Source organism: Pseudopodoces humilis, chromosome 1 (genome assembly GCF_049639895.1).
Source record: "Pseudopodoces humilis isolate 2021_Gansu_Grassland_sample_001 chromosome 1, ASM4963989v1, whole genome shotgun sequence".
NCBI lineage: Eukaryota > Metazoa > Chordata > Aves > Passeriformes > Paridae > Pseudopodoces > Pseudopodoces humilis.
The window spans coordinates 643,253-663,449 of record NC_142200.1 but is presented as its reverse complement, the minus strand read 5'-3'; the positions used below and the strand labels follow the sequence as shown (position 1 = coordinate 663,449).

The window sequence follows — 20,197 nt, the reverse complement described above, 5'->3', positions numbered from 1 at the left end:
TCTGGAATTCCCAAGGAATTGGAGGATCTGGAATTCCCAGGGATCGGAAGAGCCACAATTCCCAAGGACTGGAAGAGCTGGAATTCCCAAATTCCCAAGGAATTGGAGGATCTGGAATTTTGGAGGACCCGGAATTCCCAGGGATTGAAGGACCCAGAATTCCGGAAGAGCCACAATTCCCAAGGACTGGGAACACCCAACCGGAATTCCCCAACCCCCCCTCCCCAAAATCCCACCCCAAATTCCATAAAAACCCTCCCGGATCCCCCCGGAAAAAGGCGAGGCCGGTCACTGTCCTTTATTTGGGAACACTGGGGGGGACCTGCCCCGCAATTCCCAAAAAGAAAAAACACCCGGAAAAGCCAGGTGGGAATTCCAGGCGGGAATTTTAAGAGAATTCCTTGACAAATTTGGTGTAGAAGGCGCTGAGTTTTTCCAGGAGGATTTTCAGTTTGTCCGTGGGAGGCAGGATCGTCATCCTGGCGGGAAAATCCCAAAAAAAAAAGGTGGGAAAAGGGAAGGGAATTCCCAAATTTTCTCCACTGGAAAAATGGGGAAAATTCCCGAATTTCGAAGCTCCTTTTTCCCGGGGATGCCAAAAAGTTGTGGTGGGTGGGGGGAGGGGATTTGGGATTTGGGGATTTGGGATTTGGGGATTTGGGGATTTGGGATTTGGGGATTTGGGATGGAGGATTTGGGGATTTGGGAATTTGGGGATTTGGGATGAGGGGATTTGGGATGGAGGATTTGGGGATTTGGGAATTTGGGGATTTGGGATGAGGGGATTTGGGGATTTTGGGATTTGGGATGGAAGATTTGGGGATTTTGGGATTTGGGGATTTGGGATTTGGGGGATTTGGGAATTTTGGGAGGGGGGATTTGGGAATTTGGGACGGGGATCCCCCCAGGAACAGGGAATTTGGGATGCGGGATCCCAAGAATCAGGAATTTGGGGTGGGGGATCCCAATAACAGGGAATTTGGGGTGGGATCCCCCCAAAAAGAGGGAATTTGGGATGGGGAATTCCCAGAAATCAGGAATTTGGGGTGGGGGTCTATCAGGAACAGGGAATTTGGGATGCGGGATCCCCTCAGGAACAGGGAATTTGGGATGTGGGATCCCAAGAACTGGGAATTTGGGATGGGGAATTCCCAATATCAGGGAATTTGAGATGGGATCCCCTCAGGAACTGGGAATTTGGGATGGGGGATCCCAAAATCAGGGAATTTGGGGTGGGATCCCCCCAGAATCAGGGAATTCCGGCCCGGGAACCCACCGGAAGTGGAAGGTGCCTTCCTTCTGTCCGAAGCCGCTTCCCGGGACGACGCAGATCCCGGTTTCCTCCAGGAGCCTCATGCAGAAGAACATGTCCGGGGCCTGCTGCTTCTCCTGGGAATTCCGCACGGAACGCGGTGTCGGAAAAACCGGGATCATGTCCCGCACACCCCACGTGGATCAGGATCCATCCCAAAGAGTCCCACGTGGATCGGGATCCATCCCAAAGAGCCCCACGTGGATCGGGATCCATCCCATCCATCCCACATCCATCCCACATCCATCCCAGTTTGGATCCCGTCCATTCCCACATCTCCCTGTTTGGATCCCATTCATCCCAGTTTGGGTCCCGTCCATCCCAGTTTGGATCCCATCCATCCCAGCTTGGGTCCCATCCATCCCAGTTTAGATCCCATCCATCCCATTTGGAATCCCGTCCATCCCAGTTTGGATCCCACCCATCCCATTTGGAATCCTGTCCATCCCAGTTTGGATCCCACCCATCCCATTTGGAATCCCGCCCATCCCAGTTTGGATCCCACCCATCCCAGTTTGGATCCCGTCCATCCCAGTTTGGATCTTGTCCATCTCACATCTCCCAGTTTGGATCCCACCCATCCTATTGGAATCCTGTCCATCCCTTTTGGGATCCCGTCCATTCCCACATCTCCCAGTTTGGATCCATCCATCCCAGTTTGGATCCCGTCCGTCCCAGTTTGGATCCCGTTCATCCCATTTGGAATCCCGTCCATCTGCCCCATCTCCCAGCTGGGCTCCCACCCGCCCATCCCAGCATTCCCAGCTCAGAACCCGCCATTCCCAGCATGGATCCCGACATTCCCAGTTCAGATCCCACAATTCCCAGTTCAGATCCCGCAATTCCCAGTTCAGATCTCGCCATTCCCAGTGCAGATCCCACCATTCCCGGTGCGGATCCCGGTGCAGATCAGATCCCAGCATTCCCAGTTCAGATCCCGCCATTCCCAGTGCAGATCAGATCCCACCATTCCCAGTACAGATCCCACCATTCCCAGTGCGGATCCCTATGCAGATCCTGCCATTCCCAGTGCGGATCCCGCCATTCCCAGTGCAGATCCCACCATTCCCAGTGCAGATCCCAGTGCAGATCCCACCATTCCCAGTGCAGATCCCACCATTCCTGGCGCAGATCCCGCCATTCCCGGTGCGAATCCTGGTGCAGATCCCGCCATTCCCAGCAGAGATCCACCATTCCCGGTGCAGATCCCAGTGCAGATCCCGCCATTCCCGGCAAAGATCCCGCCATTCCCAGTGCAGATCCCGCCATTCCCAGTGCAGATCCTGCCATTCCCGGCAAAGATCCCGCCATTCCCGGTGCAGATCCCGCCATTCCCGGCAAAGATCCCGCCATTCCCAGTGCAGATCCCGCCATTCCCGGCAAAGATCCCGCCATTCCCAGTGCAGATCCCGCCATTCCCGGCAAAGATCCCGCCATTCCCAGTGCAGATCCCGCCATTCCCAGTGCAGATCCCGCCATTCCCGGTGCAGATCCCGCCATTCCCGGCAAAGATCCCGCCATTCCCAGTGCAGATCCCGCCATTCCCAGTGCAGATCCCGCCATTCCCGGCAAAGATCCCGCCATTCCCAGTGCAGATCCCGCCATTCCCGGCAAAGATCCCGCCATTCCCAGTGCAGATCCCGCCATTCCCAGTGCAGATCCCGCCATTCCCGGCAAAGATCCCGCCATTCCCAGTGCAGATCCCGCCATTCCCGGCAAAGATCCCGCCATTCCCAGTGCAGATCCCGCCATTCCCAGTGCAGATCCCGCCATTCCCAGTGCAGATCCCGCCATTCCCGGTGCAGATCCCAGTGCAGATCCCGCCATTCCCAGTGCAGATCCCGCCATTCCCAGTGTGGATTCCAGTTCAGATCCCACCATTCCCGGCACAGATCCCACCATTCCCAGTGAAAATCCCGGCACAGATCCCGCCATTCCCAGTGAAAATCCCGGTACAGATCCCGCCATTCCTGGTGCGGATCCCGGAGCAGATCCCGGCATTCCCGGCGTTCCCGGGCACCTTGGCGGCAGCCAGCGCTCCATCCGGGAGGTCGATCCGGGGGAAGGAGTACATGGCTCCCTGCACGGGGTTGCAGTGGATCCCCGGGGTCCGGTTGAAGATCTCCTGCGTCAGCCGCGCCTTTTCCGCCAGGGCGCTGAGCACGGCCTCCTTCTCCTGCCGGAAAACGGGATGGGAATCTGGGAATTCTCTTCCCGTTCAGCCCGGTTCATCCCGTGCCAATCCCATCCTGTCCAATATCCCAGCCCATCCCACGGATCCCATTATCCCATTATATCCCATTATATCCCATTATCCCATCCCACGGATCCCATTATCCCATTATATCCCATTATCCCATCCCACGGATCCCATTATCCCATTATCCCATCCCATGGATCCCATTATCCCATTATATCCCATTATCCCATCCCATGGATCCCATTATCCCATTATCCCATCCCATGGATCCCATTATCCCATTACCCCATCCCATTATCCCATTATCCCAATCCCAATCCCATGGGTCCCATCCCATGGATCCCAATCCCGCTGTTCCGTACAGCCTGGAAGGGCTCGTGGGACGGCTCTTCAGGTTTGGGCGGATCCCATCCCATGGATCCCATTCCCATGGATCCCATGGATCCCAATCCAAATCCCATGGATCCCCATCCCAATCCCATCCCATGGATCCCAATCCCATAGATCCCAATTCCAATCCCAATCCCGCCGTTCCGTACAGCCTGGAAGCGCTCGTGGGACGGATCCCCGGGTTTGGGTGGATCCCATCCCATGGATCCCAATCCCATGGATCCCAATCCGAATCCCATGGATCCCATCCCATGGATCCCAATCCCAATCCCGCCGTTCCGTACAGCCTGGAAGCGCTCGTAGGACGGATCTCCGGGTTTTGGTGGATCCCATCCCATGGATCCCAATCCCATGGATCCCAATCCCAATCCCATGGATCCCATCCCATGGATCCCAATCCCAATCCCGCCGTTCCGTACAGTCTGGAAGCGCTCGTAGGACGGATCTCCGGGTTTTGGTGGATCCCATCCCATGGATCCCATCCCAATCCCATCCCATGAATCCCATCCCAATCCCATCCCATGGATCCCAATCCCATCCCATGGATCCCAATCCCATGGATCCCAATCCGAATCCCATGGATCCAATCCCATGGATCCCAATCCCAATCCCGCCGTTCCGTACAGCCTGGAAGCGCTCGTAGGACGGATCTCCGGGTTTTGGTGGATCCCATCCCATGGATCCCATCCCAATCCCATCCCATGAATCCCATCCCAATCCCATCCCATGGATCCCAATCCCATGGATCCCATGGATCCCAATCCCAATCCCGCTGTTCCGTACAGCCTGGAAGCGCTCGTAGGACGGATCTCCGGGCTTTGGCGGATCCATGATGGTGTCCAGGACCATCTGTCCCAGCACGGGCGGGCACAGCCGGACCGACACGAGCTTGGAGAGCTCGGCCTTCACCTCGGGGTGCAGGTTCACCACCTCCACGTAACCGCTCCGCAGCCCACACCTGCCGGACCACACCCGCATCGGAACCGCCCGGAATCCCCCGGAGCACCGGGAATGGGATCCGTGGGAGGAGAGGTGGGGATGGGGTAGGATGGGGAACGGGAATCCATGGATGAGAACATATGGAGAAGGATCCATGGATGGGATCCATGGATGGGAACCTATGGAGAAGGAGCCATGGATGGGGGCCTGTGATGGGATCCATGGGTGGGAACCTATGGAGAAGGAGCCATGGGTGGGAGATGTAGGTGGAATTTGGGGATGGGATCCATGGATAGGGGTTTGGGATGGGCATTTGGGATGGGAACCTGTGGAGAAGGAGCCATGGGTGGGGGTTTGGGATGGGAATCCATGGATTGGAACCTATGGAGAACGATCCATGGATGGGGAACCATTATGAGACCCATGGATGGGAGATGAGGGTGGGCTTCATGGATGGAATCCATGGATGGGGGTTTGGGGTGGGGGTTTGGGATGGGAATCCATGGATGGGAACCTATGAAGGAGGAGCCATGGATGGGATCCATGGATGGGGGTTTGGGATGGGATCCATGGGTGGGGGTCTCTGATGGGATTCATGGATGGGAACCTATGGAGAAGGATCCAGGGACGGAATCTATGGATGAGAACCTATGGAGAAGGATCCATGGATGGGGGTTCATCATGGAAGCCATGGGTGGGAGATGTAGGTGGGATTCATGGATGGAATCCATGGGTGGGGGTTTGGAACGGAAATCCATGGTTAAGATATGGCATCCATGGAATCTCAAAATCCACATCTGATGTCACCTCCAACCCCAATCCAGGAGATCCACAGGGTGATGGCCTCTCCATCCCCAATCCATGACATCCATGGGGTGGTGGCATTTCCAACCCCAATCCAGAAATTCCATGGGGTGGTGGCCTCTCCAACCCCAATCCAGGAGATCCATGGGGTGGTGGCCTCTCCAACCCCAATCCAGGAGATCCAGGGCATGGTGGCATCTCCAACCCCAATCCATGACATCCACGGCATGGTGGCCTCTCCATCCCACACCCTCCCCCATCCAATCCCACGGGATCCATGGGGACCTCTGGGATCCCAGGGCAGGAGGTGACAATCCTGGAATTCCCGGCACTCACTCTCCCATGTATCCCTTGGAGATGGAGTGGAAGGAGGCCAACTCCACCGAATCCGAGTAGGGCGGCCCCATCTCCTTCAGGACCTTCTTGAACGAGTAGAAGGCCGAGCCCTTGGCGTAGACGTTGTCCTGGTACACCTGGGCGGGATGAGACGGGACATCCCAGGATGTCACCCGCAATTCCGGGATTTTCCCGGGAATTTGGGAAACATCCCCTGCCAGCCACGCCCACCTCGTCGGCCATGAGGAAAAGCTTCTCCTCGTAGGCGAACTTGATGACGTCCTCGATGCATTCCCGGCTCTGCACCTGGCCTGGGGACACCATGGAGGATGTGGGCACCCCAAAACTGGGCTCCCACTTCTGGGGTCCCTGAACGGTTTTGGGGTCCCAGTTTTGGGGTCCCCACCCACTTCTGGGGTTCCACTTCTGGGGTCCCCATTCAGACTTGGGGTTCCACTTCTGGGGTCCCCGTCCAGACTTGGGGTTCCACTTCTGGGGTCCCCGTCCAGTTTTGGGGTCCCACTTCTGGGGTCCCAGTTCTGGGGTCCCAGTTTTGGGGTCCCACTTCTGGGGTCCCTGAACAGTTTTGGGGTCCCACTTCTGGGGTCCCTGTCCATACTTGGGGTCCCCATCCACTTCTGGGGTCCCAGTTCTGGGGTCCCTGAACAGTTTTGGGGTCCCACTTCTGGGGTCCCAGTCCTGGGGTCGCAGTTTTGGGGTCCATGTTTTGGGGTCCCCATCCAGTTCTGGGGTCCCAGTTTTGGGGTCCCTGTCCAGTTCTGAGGTCCCAGTTCTGGGGTCCCACTTCTGGGGTCTCAGTTCAGTTTTGGGGTCCCCATCCAGTTCTGGGGTCCCAGTTCTGGGCTCTCCATCCAGTTCTAGGCTCCCACTTCTGGAATCCCAGTCCAGACTTGGGGTCCCAGTTTTGGGGTCCCAGTTCAGTTCTGGGATCCCAGTTTTGGGGTCCCCATCCAGTTTTGGGGTGCCAGTTTGGGGTCCCAGTTCAGTTTTGGGGTCCCACTCCAGTTTTGGGGTCCCCATCCTGAGTTCCCAGTCCACCCCAGGACCTCACCACAGGTCTTCCCCCATGGGATCCATCCCACGCCAAATATCCCACCCCAGATATCCCACCCCAAATATCCCATCCCAAATATCCCACCCCAGATATCCCACCCCAGATATCCCACCCCAAATATCCCATCCCAGATATCCCACCCCAGATATCCCACCCCAAATATCCCATCCCAAATATCCCACCCCAAATATCCCATCCCAAATATCCCACCCCAGATATCCCATCCCAGATATCCCATCCCAGATATCCCACCCCAAATATCCCACCCCAAATATCCCATCCCCAATATCCCATCCCAAATATCCCACCCCAGATATCCCATCCCAAATATCCCATCCCAAATATCCCATCCCAAATATCCCACCCCAAATATCCCACCCCAAATATCCCACCCCAGATATCCCATCCCAAATATCCCACCCCAAATATCCCACCCCAAATATCCCATCCCAGATATCCCATCCCAGATATCCCATCCCAAATATCCCACCCCAGATATCCCATCCCAGATATCCCATCCCGAATATCCCATCCCAGATATCCCATCCCAGATATCCCACCCCAAATATCCCACCCCAGATATCCCACCCCAAATATCCCACCCCAGATATCCCATCCCAGATATCCCATCCCAGATATCCCACCCCAAATATCCCATCCCAGATATCCCATCCCAGATATCCCATCCCAAATATCCCACCCCAGATATCCCATCCCAGATATCCCATCCCGAATATCCCATCCCAGATATCCCATCCCAAATATCCCATCCCAAATATCCCACCCCAAATATCCCACCCCAAATATCCAACCCCAGATATCCCACCCCAAATATCCCATCCCAGATATCCCATCCCAGATATCCCATCCCAGATATCCCATCCCAGATATCCCACCCCAAATATCCCATCCCAAATATCCCATCCCAAATATCCCATCCCAGATATCCCACCCCAGATATCCCACCCCAAATATCCCACCCCAAATATCCCACCCCAAATATCCCATCCCAAATATCCCATCCCAGATATCCCACCCCAAATATCCCACCCCAGATATCCCATCCCAAATATCCCATCCCAAATATCCCATCCCACACACCCCACGGACTCCACAGACCCCACACACCCCCACGGATCCCACCCCACACACCCCACAGACCCCACGGATCCTACACACCCCGCACACCCCTCACACCCCACAGATCACACCCCACACACCCCATGGATCCCACACACCCCACACACCCCACAGATCACACCCCACAGTTCACACCCCACAAATCACACCCCACACACCCCACAAATCACACCCCACAGCCCCCGTTACCGGTGGGGTTGCCGGGGTTGATGATGCAGAGCACCCGCGGCGAGCAGCGGCGGCGCCCCTCGTCCAGCGCCCGGCGCACACACACCCCACACACCCCACACACCCCACGGATCCTACACACCCCACACACCCCACACCCCACACAGATCACACCCCACAGACCCCACAGCCCCCGTTACCGGTGGGGTTGCCGGGGTTGATGATGCAGAGCACCCGCGGCGAGCAGCGGCGGCGCCCCTCGTCCAGCGCCCGGCGCAGCTCGGCCACGTCCAGCGCCCAGCAGCGCTCCTCGGCCAGGTAGTAACGGACCTGCGCCGCGTCCAGCTCCGCCAGCGCCGCCGAGTAGAGCGGGTACTGCGGGATCGGGATCAGAACACCCGTGCGAGACGAGCCCGAACCGCACACCAACAGCTTCAGGATGTTCTGGGGGGACACACAGCGGGGACGGTCAGCGGGGGGGACAGGGGACAGTCACAGGGGACACGGGGGACACGAGGGACAGTCGGGAGGGGACACAGGTGGGACACTGGGGAAAGAAGGGGGACACGGGGGATAGTCAGAGGGGACACCGGGGACAGTCAGGGGAGGGGACAGAGGGGACAGTCAGAGGGGACACCGGGGACACAGGGGGACAGTCGGGGGGACATGGGGGAGAGTCAGGGGGGTGAGAGGGTACACGGGGGGCAGTCAGGGGGGACACGGGGGGACAGTCGGGGGGTGGGAAAGAGGGGACACGGGGGACAGTCAGCGGGGACACAGAGGGGACACGGGAGACAGTCGGGGGGGAAAGAGGGGGGACAGAGGGGACAGTCACGGGGGACACGGGGGACAGTCAGCGAGCGGGGGACACAGGGGGGACACTGGGGAAAGAGGGGGGACACGGGAGACAGTCACGGGGGACAGTCAGCGGGAACACGGGGGACAGTCAGCTGGGACACGGGGGACAGTCAGCGGGGACACAGAGGGGACACAGGGGGGACACGAGGGACACAAGGGGGACACGAGGGACAGTCAGGGGGGAAAGAGGGGGGACAGTCAGGGGAGGGCACAGAGGGGACACGGGGGCAAGAAGGGGGACACAGGGGGAACACTGGGGACAGTCGGGGGGGACACAGGGGGACAGTCGGGGGGGAAAGAGGGGACACGGGGGACAGTCAGCAGGGGGGGACACAGGGGGGACACGGGGGAGAGTCGGGGGAGGGGGACAGAGGGGGGACACGGGGGAGAGTTAGGGGGGACAGAGGGGACAGTCAGGGAGGGAAACGAGGGGGGACACGGGGGACAGAGGGGACACAGGGGCGGGGGGCGGGAGATTGAGGGGACAGTGAGGGGACAATGAGGGGTTGGGGTTGGACATTGAGGGGACATTGAGGGGTGGAAGGAGATTGAGGGGACATTGAGGGGACAGGATGGGGTGGCTGTCAGGACCTCGTGGGGAAAACCAGGGGACATTGAGGGGACATTGAGGGGACGAGATGGGGTGGCTGTCAGGACATCGTGGGGACAGTGAAGGGACACCACGGGGACAATGAAGGGACACCACGGGGACATCACAGGGACACCATAGGGACAATGAGGGGACAGGATGGGGTGGGAATCAGGACACTGTGGGGACAATGAGGGGACACCACGGGGACAATGAGGGGACACCACGGGGACATGTTTGGGGTGGGCACGGACACAACGACGGGACAGGACGGGGGGGACAGCGGCGACAACGGGCAGGATGGTGGCCACAACCACAGGACAGAAACTTGGGGACACCCTTGGGGACACCGCGACCACAACAGACCCCCAGCAGTGACCTTCGGACACGAGGGGACACCGAGGGGACAGCGAGGGGACAACGCGGGGCCGGGCACAGCGCCACCATAACCACGGCAACCACCCGGCCTCGGCGACAACGCGGTGCCACCCCCGGCGCGGCGACACCGCCCGGGCCCAGCGCCACCCCCGGCCACAAAGGTCCCTTTGTCCTCCGTGGGAACGGCCGGGGGAGGGGTGGTGGCACCGAGCCCGGTGTCCCCAGGGGGGTGGTGGCCGATGTCACCGTACCACGATGGCGTCGCTGGCGCCCGTGGACAGGAAGATGTCGTCGGGGCTGGCGGGGACACCATCGCGCCGCTCGATGTAGCGCGCCACGTTCTCCCGCACCATCTGCACGCCGGGGCTGGCGCTGTAGGAACCTGGCAGGGGGACAGCCACCGTGTCACCTGTCCCCACCAAAAGCCACCGCAGGTGACACCCCCAGGGGTTGTCGCCGAGGAGGGGAGGTGACACCGACCCACGCTCTGGCCACCGCAGGCCGATAGAAGTCGCCGCGCTCGCTCCTTGGCGTCGCTGGGGAGGGACGAGTCCTTCATGAGCTCCGGGCACAGGCAGAGCGCGGCCACCTGAGGGGACAGCAGGGTGACAACGGGCCGGGATTGGCCCCTGGTGGCCCCGGGGTGGCCCCGAGGTGGCCCTGGGGTGGCACCGAGGCCGTACCTGGCGGAGGAAGGTGATGGGCTGCTGGCCCATGGCGTGCGCGTCACCGATGTTGGCCTTGATGACTTCGGTGAAGGGCTTGGAGACACCCTGAGGGGACACGGGGACAGTGGGGACAGGGATGGGGACAGTGGGGACACGGGGACAGAGAGGGGGACAGGGGGGACAGGGGGACACGAGGACAGGGGGACAGGGATGGGGACAGGGGAACACGGGGACAGGGACACGAACATGGGGACAGGAACAAGGGGACAGGGACAGGTCAGGGGTCATGTCCCGCCTGTCCCCACCCGGGGCCACCCCCGCTGTCACACGGGTGCCACCAGCAGGGCAGTGACGTCACCGCTGTGTCCCCTGTCCTGGGAGTGGCTGCGACACCACGAACGGCGACCTCGGGGACTTGGGGACCTCGGGGACTTTGGGGACCTTGGTGATTTTGGGGACTTCGGGGACCTCAGCGACCTCGGGGACCTTGGGGACATCGGGCTCAAGGACCCTGGGGACCCTGGGGGATTTTGGGGACCTCCCGGACTTCAGGGACCTCAGGGACTTTGGGGACTTCGGGGACCTCGGGGACTTTGGGGACATCGGGGACCTCGGGGACTTTGGGGACCTTGGGGACATCGGGGACCTCGGGGACTTTGGGGACCTCGGGGACTTTGGGGACCTCAGGGACCCTGGGGGACTTTGAGGACCTCGGGGACTTTGGGGACCTCAGGGACATTGTGCCCATGTCCCCACCCCCAGCCCGGGTGACCGCGGCCACCTCGGCCGGACTTTGGCCACCTCGGCCACGCCGGGCTCTGCCCCTCCCCCCCCCCCCCCCCCCGAGGGTGGCACCGCCCCCAAAGTGTCACCTGTGTCACCTCGGCGTCACCCCTGCCACCCCCGCCGTGTCCCCAACCCCCTCCCGCAACCCCAGGGGAAAAAAATTCCCTTTTTTGGGGAAAAAAAATCCCTTTTTTTGGGTAAAAACTCATTTTTTGGGGGGATAAATCGCATTTTTTGGGGGGGAAAATCGCTTTTCTGGAGAGAAAAATCCCTTTTTTTGGGGGGGAAATCCTTTTTTTGGGGGGGGGACTCGTATTTTAGTGGGAAAAACTTTTTTTTGGGGAAAAAATTCCCCTTTTTTGGGGAAAAAATTCCCCTTTTTTGGGGGGAAAACCCCTTTTTTAGAGGGGGAAAATCCTTTTTTTGGGGAAAAATATTTTTTTAAGGGGAAAACTCATTTTTTAGTGTTAAAAATCCTATTTTTGGGGGGAAATAATCCCTTTTTTGGGGGAAAAATCCTTTTTTTCTGAGTAAAAACTCATTTTTTGGAGTTAAAACCAAATTTTGGAGGGGAAAATCCCTTTTTTTGGGGAAAAAATTCATTTTTAGTGAAGGAAACTCTTTTTTCTTGGAAAAAAATACTTTTTTTGGGGGGGAAATCCCCTTTTTTGGGAAAAGATTGCATTTTTGGGGGGGAAAAATCCCTTTTCTGGGAAATAAAACCCATTTTTGTAGGATAAAATCTATTTTTTTAAGGGGAAAACCACCTTTTTTGGGATTAAATCCCATTTATGTGGGCAAAACCCCGTATTTGTGGGAAATAAATTCATTTTTGGGGGTAATAAACTCATTTTTGGGGACAATAAACCCATTTTGAGTTGTAAAACCCCATTTTTGGGTGGTAAAACTCAATTTTTGGGGTTAAAATCCCATTTTTTGGGAAGAAAACCTCATTTTTGGGAGTAGTAAACCCATTTTTGGGGTAATAAACTCATTTTTGGGTGGTAAAACCCCATTTTTGGGGGCAATTAACTAATTTTTGGGTGGTAAAACCCCATTTTTGGGGTTAAAATCCCATTTTTTTGGGAAGAAAAACTCATTTTTGGGGGTAATAAACTGTTTTTGGGTGGTAAAACCCCATTTTTGGGGGGTAAACCCCCATTTTTTGGGAAGAAAAACTCATTTTTGAGGGTAATAAACCCATTTTTGGGGTGTAAAACCCCATTTTTGAGGGTAATAAACCCATTTTTGGGGTGTAAAACCCCATTTTTGGGGGCGCTATGGGGCGGGAGGAGCCAAATTTGGGGTGCGGGGAGGGAGAGCCGGGATTGGAGCGGTCCCGATTTAGGGGGGAGGGGACCCCAAATTTTGGGATCGGGATATCCCGGTTCGGGGTTGTCTCGGTTCTCCCGGTTCGGGATTGTCCCGGTTCCCTGGAGCTGTTCCCGTTTTGGGATCGGGTTCTCCCGGTTCGGGATTGTCCCGGTTCTCCCGGTTCGGGACTGTCCCGGTTCTCCCGGTTCGGGATTGTCCCGGTTCTCCCGGTTCGGGACTGTCCCGGTTCTCCCGGTTCGGGATTGTCTCGGTTCTCCCGGTTCGGGATTGTCCCGGTTCCCGGGGGCTGTTCCCGGTTTGGGATCGGGTTCTCCCGGTTCGGGATTGTCCCGGTTCAGGGCTGGGATTGTCCCGGTTTTTGGGGTCTCTTCCCTTTTCAGGCCCGGGTTTTCCCGGTTCGGGAGTGTCCCGGTCCGGTTCGGGATTGTCCCGGTTCTTGGGGACTGGTCCCGGTTTGGGATCGGGTTCTCCCGGTCCGGTTCGGGATTGTCCCGGTTCTTGGGGACTGGTCCCGGTTTGGGATCGGGTTCTCCCGGTCCGGGATTGTCCCGGTTCTTGGGGACTGGTCCCGGTTCGGAGCCGGGTTCCCCCGGCCCGGGATTGTCCCGGCCCGGGATTGTCCCGGTTCGGGACTGTCCCGGTTCCCGGTGTCTGTTCCTGGTTTAGGGCCGGGTTCTCCCGGTCCGGTTCGGGATTGTCCCGGTTCTTGGGGACTGGTCCCGATTCGGGATCGGGTTTTCCCAGTCCGGGATTGTCCCGGTCCGGTTCGGGATTGTCCCGGTTCCCGGGGGCTGTTCCTGGTTTAGGGCCGGGTTCTCCCGGTCCGGTTCGGGATTGTTCCGGTTCCCGAGGTCTGCTCCCGGTTCGGAGCCGGGTTCTCCCGGTTCGGGATTGTCCCGCTTCGGGATTGTCCCGGTTCGGGATTGTCCCGGTTTGGGATTGTCCCGGTTCCCGGTGTCAGTTCCCGGTTCAGGACCGGGTTCTCCCGGTCCGGTTCGGGATTGTCCCGGTTCTCCCGGTCCGGTTCGGGATTGTCCCGGTCCGGTTTTGTCCCGGTTCCCGGTGTCAGTTCCCATTTCGGGCCCGACTTCTCCCGCTCCGGTTTTGTCCCCCGCCCTTTTTGGGGATTTTTTTGGGTCAGTTTTTGGGTTTTTTGGGTTTTTTCCCGGTACCTTGCGCAGCTCCTGCTCCAGCTCCAGCGCTCGCACCACGATGGGGCCGCGCACCGCGTACTCCACGCGGCGAATCGCGGGGTTCATCGACTCGGGGGTCAGCACCGGGCCCCGCCGGGACCCCCCGGGAGCCGCCGCCATCGCCAGGAGCCTGCGGGGCCGCAGCGCCCTCAGAGCCCGCATCACCGGCCCCCCGAGCCCCGGGGGGACACCGGGACACCGCCCCGCCACACCGCGACACCGCCACCACCGGGACACCGCCAGCACCGGGACACCGCCAGCACCGGGACACCGCAGCCGCCACCCCCGGAACCCGCCCCCGGGAACCCCGAAACCCTCCCCGGAGCTCCGCGGCTACCGGCGCCTTCCTCGGCCGGGGCAACGGGCAACGGGCAACGGGCGAAGGGCAACGGGCAACGGGGGAGGCGCGCGGGGGGCGGAGGGGACAGCGGGGACACGGAAAGGGGCGGCACCGGGACACGGGGACGGCGCGGGTGGGCGCGCGGGTGGCACCGGCGGGGACACGGAAAGGGGTGGCAGCGGGACGGGGATGGGCGCGTGGCACCGGTGGGGACAGCGGGGACAGGGAAAGGGGTGGCAGCGGCGACAGGAGGCAGCGGGAGTGGCGCTGGGACACCGGGAGTGGCGCTGGGAGCGGGGACAGGAGTGGCACTGGGACACCGGGACACGGGTGGCACTGGGACACCGGGGGTGGCGCTGGGACACCGGGGGTGGCGCTGGGAGCGGGGTTGGAACTGGGAATGGGGGTGGCGCTGGGAGCGGGGGTGGCACCAGGAGCGGGGACAGGGGTGACACTGGGAGCGGGGACAGGGGTGGCACTGGGAACGGGGACAGGAGTGACACTGGGACACCGGGACTGGGGACAGGGGTGGCACTGGGACACCGGGAATGGGGACAGGGGTGGCACTGGGAGCGGGGGCACAGGTGGCACTGAGACACGGGTGGCGCTGGGAACGAGGGTGGCACTGGGACACCGGGAGTGGGGTGGCAGAGGGACACGGGCACTGGGAACCAGGAGCGGGGACACAGGTGGCACTGGGACACGGGTGGCACTGGGACAGGGGTGGCACTGGGACACGGGTGGCACTGGGAACCAGGAGCGGGGACACAGGTGGCACTGGGACAGGGGTGGCACTGGGACACGGGTGGCACTGGGAACCAGGAGCGGGGACACAGGTGGCACTGGGACAGGGGTGGCACTGGGACAGGGGTGGCACTGGGGACAGGAGTGGCACTGGGACAGGAGTGACACTGGGAATGGGGACAGGAGTGGCACTGGGACACGGGGGTGGCGCCGGGCACGGGACCCTGGGAAAAGGGGGTGGCACCAGGAGCGGGACACTGGGAAAAGGGGGTGGCACCGGGAACCGGCACATGGCACCGGGAACGGGACAGCGGGAACGGGGGTGGCACTGGGACACCGGGAGCGGGGACAGGGGTGGCACTGGGACACCGGGGTGGCACTGGGACACCGGGGTGGCACTGGGAGCGGGGGTGACACCGGGAAGGGGACACCGGGAATGGGACACAGGACACAAGCAGCTGGCACATGACAGCGGGGACAGCGGGCACCGGGAAAAGGGGGTGGCACCGGGAATGGGACACCGGGAACGGGGACAGGGGTGGCACTGGGACACGGGGGTGGCACCGGGAATGGGACACCGGGAACGGGGACAGGGGTGGCACTGGGACACGGAGGTGGCACCGGGAACGGGACACCGGGAGCGGGCACGTGGCACCGGGGACAGCGGGCACAGGGACAGGGGTGGCACCGGGGACAGGGGACAGCCGGCACCGGGCACGTGGCACCGGGGACAAGTGGCACCGGGAATGGGGGTGACATCGGGAAGGTGGCACTGGGGACAAGGGACACCGGGAATGGGGGTGACATCGGGAAGGTGGCACTGGGGACAAGGGACACCGGGAATGGGGGTGACATCGGGAAGGTGGCACTGGGGACAAGGGACACCGGGAATGGGGGGTGACATCGGGAAGGTGGCACGGGGGACAAGGGACACCGGGAATGGGGGTGACATCGGGAAGGTGGCACTGGGGACAAGGGACACCGGGAATGGGGGTGACATCGGGAAGGTGGCACTGGGGACAAGGGACACCGGGAATGGGGGTGACATCGGGAAGGTGGCACTGGGGGCTGTGCGGACCGTGTCACCCCGCGGGTCAGGGACAGGCGACGTGGGGCTCGTGGGGCTCGGGAATTTGGCACCGCAGACCCCCCGAAATGTCCCCAAGTGGTCCCAAATGTCCCCAAATATCCTCAAATGTCCCCAAATGTCGCCAAATGACCCCGCCCACAGCGCCCCCCAGCGGCGCCAACAGCCGCGCCCGCGCTGGCCACGCCCCTCAGCTGTCAATCAACACTTAAACCACGCCCACGAGAAGCTGATTGGTTGCTGGCGGAGGGGGCGGGGCACGGAGCGCCCAAACCGCGGCGGGAAGAGGGCGGGGGGGGGTCTCGGTGCGGGGACCTCCCCCCCCTATTGGGGGTCCCTATGGATCCTCCCATTTGGGGACCCCCATAGATCCCATTGGGGACCCCACAGAGCCCCATTGATCCCCATAGAGCCCATAGATCCCATTGGGGACCCCACTGATCCCACTGGGGACCCCATAGAGCCCCATTGATCCCCATAGAGCCCATTGGGGACCCCACAGATCCCATTGGGGACCCCATAGATCCCATTGGGGACCCCATAGATCCCACTGGGGACCCCACAGAGCCCCATTGATCCCCATAGAGCCCCATTGATCCCCATAGAGCCCATAGATCCCATTGGGGACCCCACTGATCCCACTGGGGACCCCATAGAGCCCCATTGATCCCCATAGAGCCCATTGGGGACCCCACAGATCCCATTGGGGACCCCATAGATCCCATTGGGGACCCCATAGATCCCACTGGGGACCCCACAGAGCCCCATTGATCCCCATAGAGCCCCATTGATCCCCATAGAGCCCATAGATCCCATTGGGGACCCCACTGATCCCACTGGGGACCCCACAGAGCCCCATTGATCCCCATAGAGCCCATTGGGGACCCCACAGATCCCATTGGGGACCCCATAGAACCCATTGGGGACCCCATAGATCCCATTGGGGACCCCATAGAGCCCCATTGATCCCCATAGAGCCCATAGATCCCATTGGGGACCCCATAGAGCCCAGTGGGGACCCCATAGACCCCACTGATCCCCATAGAACCCCACAGAACCCATTGGGGACCCCCACAGATCCCATTGGGGACCCCACAGAGCCCCATAGATCCCACTGGGGACCCCATAGAGCCCCATTGATCCCCATAGAACCCATTGGGGACCCCATAGACCCCACCGATCCCCATAGAACCCCACAGAACCCATTCGGGACCCCCACAGATCCCATTGGGGACCCCACAGAGCCCCACAGATCCCATTGGGGACCCCATAGATCCCACTGGGGACCCCATAGAGCCCCATTGATCCCCATAGAACCCCACAGACCCCATTGGGGACCCCATAGAGCCCACAGACCCCATTGGGGACCCCATAGAGCCCACAGATCCCATTGGGGACCCCATAGAACCCCACAGAACCCATTGGGGACCCCATTGGGGGATCCCCCAAAATGGGAAAGCCCCAAACCCCATTTCACCCCCAAATTCCCCCATTTAGGTCCCCCCAATCCCCAAATTCCTTCTTTTAGGACCCCCCAAACCCCAAACTTTCCCTTTTAGGACCCCCCAAACCCCAAATTTACCCTTTTAGGACTCCCTAAACCCCAAATTTACCCTTTTAGGACCCCACAAACCCCAAACGTTCCCTTTTAGGACCCTCCATACACCATAATTCCCCTTTTAGGACTCCTCAAACCCAAATTTTCCCTTTTGGGACCCCCCAAACCCCAAATTCCCCCTTTTGGGATCCCCAAATTCCCATTTTAACCCCAAATTCCCCCATGTGAGATCCCCCAAACCCCAAATTCCCCTTTTAGGACCCCCTAAACCTCAAATTCCCCTTTTAGGACTCCCTAAACCCCAAATTTACCCTTTTAGGACCCCCCAAACCCCAAACTTTCCCTTTTAGGACCCCCCAAACCCCAAATTCCCCCATTTGAGATCCCCCAAACCCCAAACTTTCCCTTTTAGGACCCCCCAAACCCCAAACTTTCCCTTTTAGGGCCCCCCAAACCCCAAACTTTCCCTTTTAGGGCCCCCAAACCCCAAACTTTCCCTTTTAGGACCCCCCAAACCCCAAACTTTCCCTTTTGGGACTCCCCAAACCCCAAACTTTCCCTTTTAGGACCCCCCAAACCCCAAATTCCCCCATTTGAGATCCCCCAAACCCCAAATTCCCCTTTTAGGACCCCCCAAACCCCAAATTCCCCCTTTTACGATCCCCCAAACCCCAAATTCCTCTTTTAGGACCCCCCAAACCCCAAATTCCCCTTTTAGGACCCCCCAAACCCCAAACTTTCCCTTTTAGGACCCCCCAAACTCCAAATTTACCCTTTTAGGACCCTCCAAACCTCAAACTTTCCCTTTTAGGACCCCCCAAACCCCAAACTTTCCCTTTTAGGACCCTCCAAACCTCAAACTTTCCCTTTTAGGACCCCCCAAACCCCAAACTTTCCCTTTTGGGACCCTCCAAACCCCAAACTTTCCCTTTTAGGACCCCCCAAACTTTCCCTTTTAGGACCCCCCAAACCCCAAACTTTCCCTTTTGGGACCCCCCAAACCCCAAACTTTCCCTTTTAGGACCCCCCAAACCCCAAATTTACCCTTTTAGGACCCTCCAAACCTCAAACTTTCCCTTTTAGGACCCCCCAAACCCCAAACTTTCCCTTTTAGGGCCCCCCAAATCCCAAACTTTCCCTTTTAGGACCCCCCAAACCCCAAACTTTCCCTTTTGGGACCCCCCAAACCCCAAACTTTCCCTTTTAGGACCCCCCAAACCCCAAATTCCCCCTTTTAGGACCCTCCAAACCTCAAATTTTCCCTTTTAGGACCCCCCAAACCCCAAACTTTCCCTTTTAGGACCCCCCAACCCCAAATCTCCCCTTTTAGGACCCCCCAAACCCCAAATTCCCCCTTTTGGGACCCCCAAATTCCCATTTTAACCCCAAATCTCCCCTTTTGGGACCCCCCAAACCCCAAATTCCCCTTTTTAGGACCCCCCAAACCCCAAATTCCCCCTTTTGGGACCCCCCAAATTCCCATTTTTAAAACCCCAAATCTCCCCTTTTAGGACCCCCCAAACCCCAAATTCCCGCTCTTTTAGGGCCGCCCCACCCTTTTCCCATCCCCCCACCCCTTATCAGCCCCTCCCAGCACCCCAAAAAAAAAACCCCAAAAAACCAAATCCCCACCCCCCACCCCCCCAACGCCTCCCGCGGGGCCTTTTTGGGGTTTTTGGGGTGGGATTTTGGGGTGTGGGGGGAGCTTTTTGGGGTCACCCTACGACTGACCTTTGCCTGCAGCTGCCGCGGGGCCCGAAATAGAAGCGGGATTGGGATCGGGGGAGGGGAGGATTTGGGGTTTTTTTTTTTGGGGTGGGGGGGGTGTGCCCCGCCCCCATAAAGGGCCACCCCCCCCCCAAAAAAAAAACCCAAACCCCGAACCCCCAGTTTGGGATTGGGGGAGGGGAGGTTTTGGGGTGCCCGGAATGTTGGGGGTGGGGGTGGGTTAGGATTTGGGGAGGGGGGGGTGGGGGTTTGAGGTGGGGTTTGGGGGGGGATCCTAAAAACCCCAAATGTGGATTTGGGGGATCCTAAAAACCCCAAATGTGGATTTAAGGGGGTCCTAAAAACCCCAAATGTGGATTTGGGGGTTCATAAAACCCCAAATGTGGATTTGGGGGATCCTAAAAACCCCAAATGTGGATTTAAGGGGGTCCTAAAAACCCCAAATGTGGATTTGGGGGATCCTAAAAACCCCAAATGTGGAATTAGGGGTTAATAAAACCCCAAATGTGGATTTGGGGGTTCATAAAACCCCAAATGTGGATTTGGGGGATCCTAAAAACCCCAAATGT

At 59.2% G+C, this 20,197-nt stretch overlaps 1 protein-coding gene across 3 annotated transcripts; it reads right to left on the bottom strand.

The window, feature by feature from the left end:
* Positions 1-283: 283 nt before the first annotated feature.
* GPT (glutamic--pyruvic transaminase) lies at positions 284-19,675 on the bottom strand. 3 transcript variants are annotated; one of them, XM_088058343.1, is made up of 12 exons: positions 19,632-19,675; positions 14,151-14,301; positions 10,873-10,962; positions 10,670-10,778; positions 10,441-10,571; positions 8,565-8,808; positions 6,213-6,292; positions 5,982-6,118; positions 4,686-4,860; positions 3,333-3,488; positions 1,277-1,389; positions 284-479 (listed from the first exon to the last, which is right to left on the bottom strand). In XM_088058343.1, the coding sequence occupies exons 2-12, from the start codon at positions 14,289-14,291 to the stop codon at positions 389-391; spliced, it is 1,467 nt and encodes a 488-aa protein (XP_087914469.1). In that variant the 5' UTR covers positions 14,292-14,301; positions 19,632-19,675; the 3' UTR covers positions 284-388. The 3 variants fall into 3 exon arrangements, with proteins under 3 accessions (XP_087914469.1, XP_014118252.1, XP_005534388.2); XM_014262777.2 differs by lacking the exon at positions 19,632-19,675 and adding an exon at positions 14,509-14,799; XM_005534331.3 differs by lacking the exon at positions 19,632-19,675 and having other exon boundaries at positions 14,151-14,457.
* Positions 19,676-20,197: the final 522 nt, after the last annotated feature.

Bases quoted from the DNA above. Each gene is read 5' to 3' on its own strand.
- GPT (XM_005534331.3), bottom strand. From the start codon at position 14,333: ATGCGGGCTCTGAGGGCGCTGCGGCCCCGCAGGCTCCTGGCGATGGCG. The intron at 4,861-5,981 runs GTGAGTGCCGGG...GTGGTCCGGCAG, and splicing joins TCCAAGGGATACATGGGAGA to GTGTGGGCTGCGGAGCGGTT. The intron at 3,489-4,685 runs GTACGGAACAGC...GTTTTCCGGCAG, and splicing joins CCTACGAGCGCTTCCAGGCT to GAGAAGGAGGCCGTGCTCAG.